The following is a 4,734-nucleotide window of genomic DNA, read 5'->3' on the forward strand; positions in this document are numbered from 1 at the left end:
CGGTTGAATTCATCCTGAATTATTTAATCTGAAATGGTTAATTCCATACAAAGCCCAGGCAGATCCTCCTCTGTTCTGATAAATACTTTATCACTGTTCCTAAATCGAAAAACAGGCGGAGGAGAAAGACGAAGGAGGGTGGAGGGGTGGGGGTGAAAGAAGGAGAGAGAGAAAAAAAAAAAAAAAAAACTTCTCACTGTTTCTTGTTGCGCTTTGTTCTTGAAAGTGTTGCTTTTAATGTTAAATGGGCTAAATTTGCGAAGTTTTCGTCAATAATTAAAGTTGATAGGGATGCATTTTCCTAAATAAAACATCCAGGCCTAATGATGGCGGCCTTAATTCTCTATTTACTTCCGTTTCTTATTGTTGCCTGTGTTGGGAAGAGAGAGTGGGGGGGAGAGAGAGAGAGAGAGAGAGAGAGAAAGAGAAAAAAAAATCATCAAAGTGGATAAAGATGTGACACTTACTTAAAATTACTTAAAAGCTTTTATGAAACATTTTGCTCGGGGTGGATTTTCTCGCAGTCCCTGGTTGACAAAGTCAAAAGCCGCCTAATGAAAAGGGACGCATCGCTGATTGCAGCTATATCTGGAAGCCGAGGTGGAAGTGGCATCGATTTAACAATTTAGCAGCACCCTCCTCTGTGTGTTTCCATTAGTCACGGCTGAATACCACCCACTTTCCCCCCTTTCATTCCCTCCAAACACACACAAACACACACCCTCTCTCTCTCTCTCTCACTCTCTCTCTTTCAAACACACACACAGATATTCAAAGCTGTGGAAGTATATTCCACCACTCCCGAGCAGGATTTATATCATCTAAAGTGATTCCACCGCCGGTTCCACAACAGCGGAGTGCTAATGTAAGGGCACACTCAGAGAGAAACTTTGCCATGCTACAGAATACACTTTTTTATTTTTTTTGTGACTCAGTGCATGTGCAGGCTATAGTGCAAGTGTACATTACTGTATAGTTTCCGTGTGTGTGTGTGTGTGTGTGTGTGTGTGTGTGTGTGTGTTTGTGTGAGCTGGACAACTTTGCTGCAGGGACGTGTGAGGTGACTGCTGCGCTCTCTAAGATCGTCCATGAAGTTCATAAGAGTCTGTTGTTAGTTGTTAAGACAGTATGTCATGAAAATATGGTAAAATTATGCAAAATAAGTCAAAACAAGTGTAGAACTAACAACTGCAGGCTTAGATTTCTCCTCATATTCAAACACTGTAAACAGGAAGACATTTAGCGTCAATAAATAAAATAATAAAGCAAGAAAAACAGGGTCAAATGGTTGGAATTGCTCTAAAATGAGTTCAAATTTGTCTCTGTGACTCATCCTGCATTTTGTCCACATGGATTATGAACCAGTGAGTTTTTGCCTCAGACATGAAATTAGCCTTTAAGCATGTATGAGCCAGCAAATGCTTATTTATGACACCTTTTGAATTGATAAATGTGTTGAGTTGGCATATCAGACAGTGGAATTAGCAATTGCCATTGACAGTTTGTCAACTGTGAGGATCGTTCTCCGAGAATGGACTCCTTGACAGATGTCTGGCCGGATCAGCACTTAGCGGACGGTCAGTTGGCGATGTCACAATGACAAATTGTTGACTATTAGTCCAGCGGTCGAAACGTTCCTCTGGCGGACTACAAAGAAGCCGTAGGCCGAACAATTTCAAAGGATTGTCCGCCTGTTCTGCTGTCTATCACCGGGTCGCTCAAACCTTTCCACGCCTCGGCCGATTTGGGCGGTTGGAAAGGAGGACCGTGGAAAACTCCGTCCACCCACTCTCGGAGAGTAGCGACTGGCGATTCCTGTTGCCTGTCTGTCTTGGTGAGGGCCATGTTTGTTGGATACCCGGGTGAGGAGGAGCCGGTCGACGACAGCATGCAGGGAGGGTACTCTGGCTGCATGCTGCCGTCCAAAGACGCCGCCGTGTGAGCGATGGACCAGATTTTTGGCTTGGCGTCAGCGCCGCGCAGCTCTGGGTTCAGATAGAAGGAGCTGTTCTGGTGCTGCACGGGCGTGAGGTCGGGGCAGTCCGGGGACAGTCTCTCTTTTCCGTGCAGTGGCTCCGGGTTGTGCGTTGGATGCCCGTGCCGGAGATCCGCCGTTGAGTTGGCTTTGTTGTCGTCGGGTAGGAACTGTGACTTCCTTTCACAGTCGGAGGCGTCGGACTCCAGCAAGTCGAAATCCTCAAGATCGCTCTGGAGGTCTGTGCACGGCGGATCTGCAATATTAAACAATGAGTCTCGGAGAGAACCAACACGCAGTTGTGGAGCCGCAGGATGATGGAGGCCTCGCTTACCGGGAACGTCTTTGTCAGTCGCGAGTGGCTTCTCGGCTTCGTCACTATCGTCTTCACACCCTCGGTCATCTGAACTTTTACAAGCCCGTGGTGACCACGTCACCTTGTTCTCCTTTTTCAGTCTCCTGCGTGCGTTGGCGAACCATGTGGATACCTGAGGGAGGGAGGAAACGCAGGTCAGAGAGGAATAAAACCAAACAAGCAAAATCCAGAGGAGAAAAGAAGAGACAAGAAAAATGCAAAGATGTATTGGGGCGTAAGAGAAAAGACGGAAACTGACCTCAAGACAAAGCCGTCCATCTTAAATGTGAACTATCTCACAAAAGCCCACCTGTGTGAGTGTCATCCTGGTGATGATTGCAAGCATAATCTTCTCCCCCTTGGTTGGATAGGGATTCTTCTGGTGCTCCTGCAGCCAAGCCTTCAGGGTGCTGGTCGTCTCCCGGGTGGCGTTCTTACGCCGTGATGCACCGTCTGAGCAGGAATACCTGTGCCAGACACCGACAGACAGTTGAAGCCAAATAGAAAATGAACATATGTAATAAAAAAAATAAAAAAATCACTCTTTTATTCACCATTACAGGAAATTTCAGAGAAATATAACATGAATTTAAATCCAAAAATACTTGAAATGTGCAGCAGTTCCACATAATATTGATGGGTACTGAAGTTAGTATTAACCTGCCACATACACTTTGCTTTCATCATGTGAAAGCCTTAAATAAACGTATTCCCTTACCCATATCTGTCATATGGATATTGTCCAAACGTATATTCATAAGGATAGTAGGAAGGAGTCTGAGAAGTGCCGCCCTGCACAGACGCGGCTCCATCTTTGGAATCAAGTGGCCCCTAAAAATAATCAAGAATAAAAGTCAGAAATATGTTTATAATAAAGAATAAACTTTTGACACACACTACAATCTTACTTTTGCAAATCTTGTCACTTATTATTTAGTTTGAAATTCTTTACCCCATTGACCACTGTCACTTGTATAATAGTACATAGTATTAAGGTAACAGATAGTGAAAAGTGACACTCACTCTTGAATAAAGAGAAGTGGCGTCGCTGGAGCAGGTGTTGTAATAGCTTTGGCTCTTGGCGTAAGGGCCACTATAGACCCCGATGCCACCTCCAGGAGTGAGGTGGTGACCGGGGGAGCGCAGCACCGGGTGGGACGGAGGAGTTCCCGGCTCCAAGCAGCCAGCCAAGGAGCCAGAGGTCATCAGAAACTAAGGAGAAAGGTATAAAACTCACTTACACTGGCCTGCGACACGAAATGAATCGTAAAGAATCGATCAGAACAGAAAAAAACGTCTATGAAGAAATTATCTGAGGAAAAAAAGAAACCTAATTGGAACTTAAACGTCAACTTCGGTTTCCCTTTCATGTTTATTTGAATTAAACAAAAAAAAATTGTTTAAAAAAACGATTAACAAAAGAGGGGAATGATATAAAACACAATGCGTATCAGCTGAATTCCCACATTTTACAACTAGTGAAATTGACAATAAAGTGACTTGTAGACAAATCAAGAACGATCTCGTCTCAAACAGTAACTTCTAGGAGTAAAAGACATTTGACCGTACCTGCGGTGTGGTGGAGTAGGAGTATCCCAGCTGAGAGTAAGCCATGGCTCAAATATGAACAGGGAAGCGAAAGCAGCAGTGCAGACGCGCAGCGACATCCAACAGCATCCGTGCCAAATGCAAATCTGTTCCCTCTGACACTAGTTTCGAAATACTTCTCCTGTGAACCCTCCAGCTTCTAACATCTGAATATCATCTACAACTTCATCCATGCGAGAGCGCGCAGGCTTTTACGCGCCACCTTCATTTTACGCACCACAATGACCGGACTTTATAAGTAAGTTTCACGGCTTCGGTTGACGTTCACCTTCTTTCTGCAGCTCGTTCTGTCCGTCGTCCTGTGAGCCAAAGCGGCTTTTGTGCGTGGTGTGTGCGTGTGTGTGCGCGCGTGTGATCAAGCCACGCGTCTCGCTCTGTGTTGCGCTCTTTGGTTTTAAGGCGCGTCTGTCTGACGTCAGCCCGAAGTCCGTATGTGTGTGCGAGAGTGTGTCTGTGTGTGAGAGAGAGAGAGAAGCCCAGTGTTCATATCAAGATGAGGAAACTCACCTAATTAATTCCCTCCCAGTTTTCTTTCGGCTTTTATCCGAGGGAACAGCTCTGCGCGCAGCGCAATTCCACACAACAGTCCCCAGGCGTAAAGAAAGTGTGATCAATTCTGCTTTCCAACACACACACACACACACACACACACACACACACACACACACACACACACACACACACACACACACACACACACACACACACACACACACACACACACACACACACACACACACACACACACACACACACGCCACAGCATGGCCAGAGGGGGGATCAGGGACGTGATGCG

At 45.6% G+C, this 4,734-nt stretch overlaps 1 protein-coding gene across 1 annotated transcript; it reads right to left on the reverse strand.

Moving 5' to 3' along the window:
- Nucleotides 1-892: 892 nt before the first annotated feature.
- irx4b (iroquois homeobox 4b) lies at nucleotides 893-4,308 on the reverse strand. The gene is made up of 6 exons (XM_080485721.1): nucleotides 3,900-4,308; nucleotides 3,354-3,542; nucleotides 3,049-3,161; nucleotides 2,641-2,797; nucleotides 2,310-2,463; nucleotides 893-2,231 (listed from the first exon to the last, which is right to left on the reverse strand). The coding sequence occupies exons 1-6, from the start codon at nucleotides 3,942-3,944 to the stop codon at nucleotides 1,648-1,650; spliced, it is 1,242 nt and encodes a 413-aa protein (XP_080341847.1). The 5' UTR covers nucleotides 3,945-4,308; the 3' UTR covers nucleotides 893-1,647.
- Nucleotides 4,309-4,734: the final 426 nt, after the last annotated feature.

This window comes from Lipophrys pholis (genome assembly GCF_963383615.2).
Source record: "Lipophrys pholis genome assembly, chromosome: 17".
In the NCBI taxonomy this organism is placed as follows: domain Eukaryota; kingdom Metazoa; phylum Chordata; class Actinopteri; order Blenniiformes; family Blenniidae; genus Lipophrys; species Lipophrys pholis.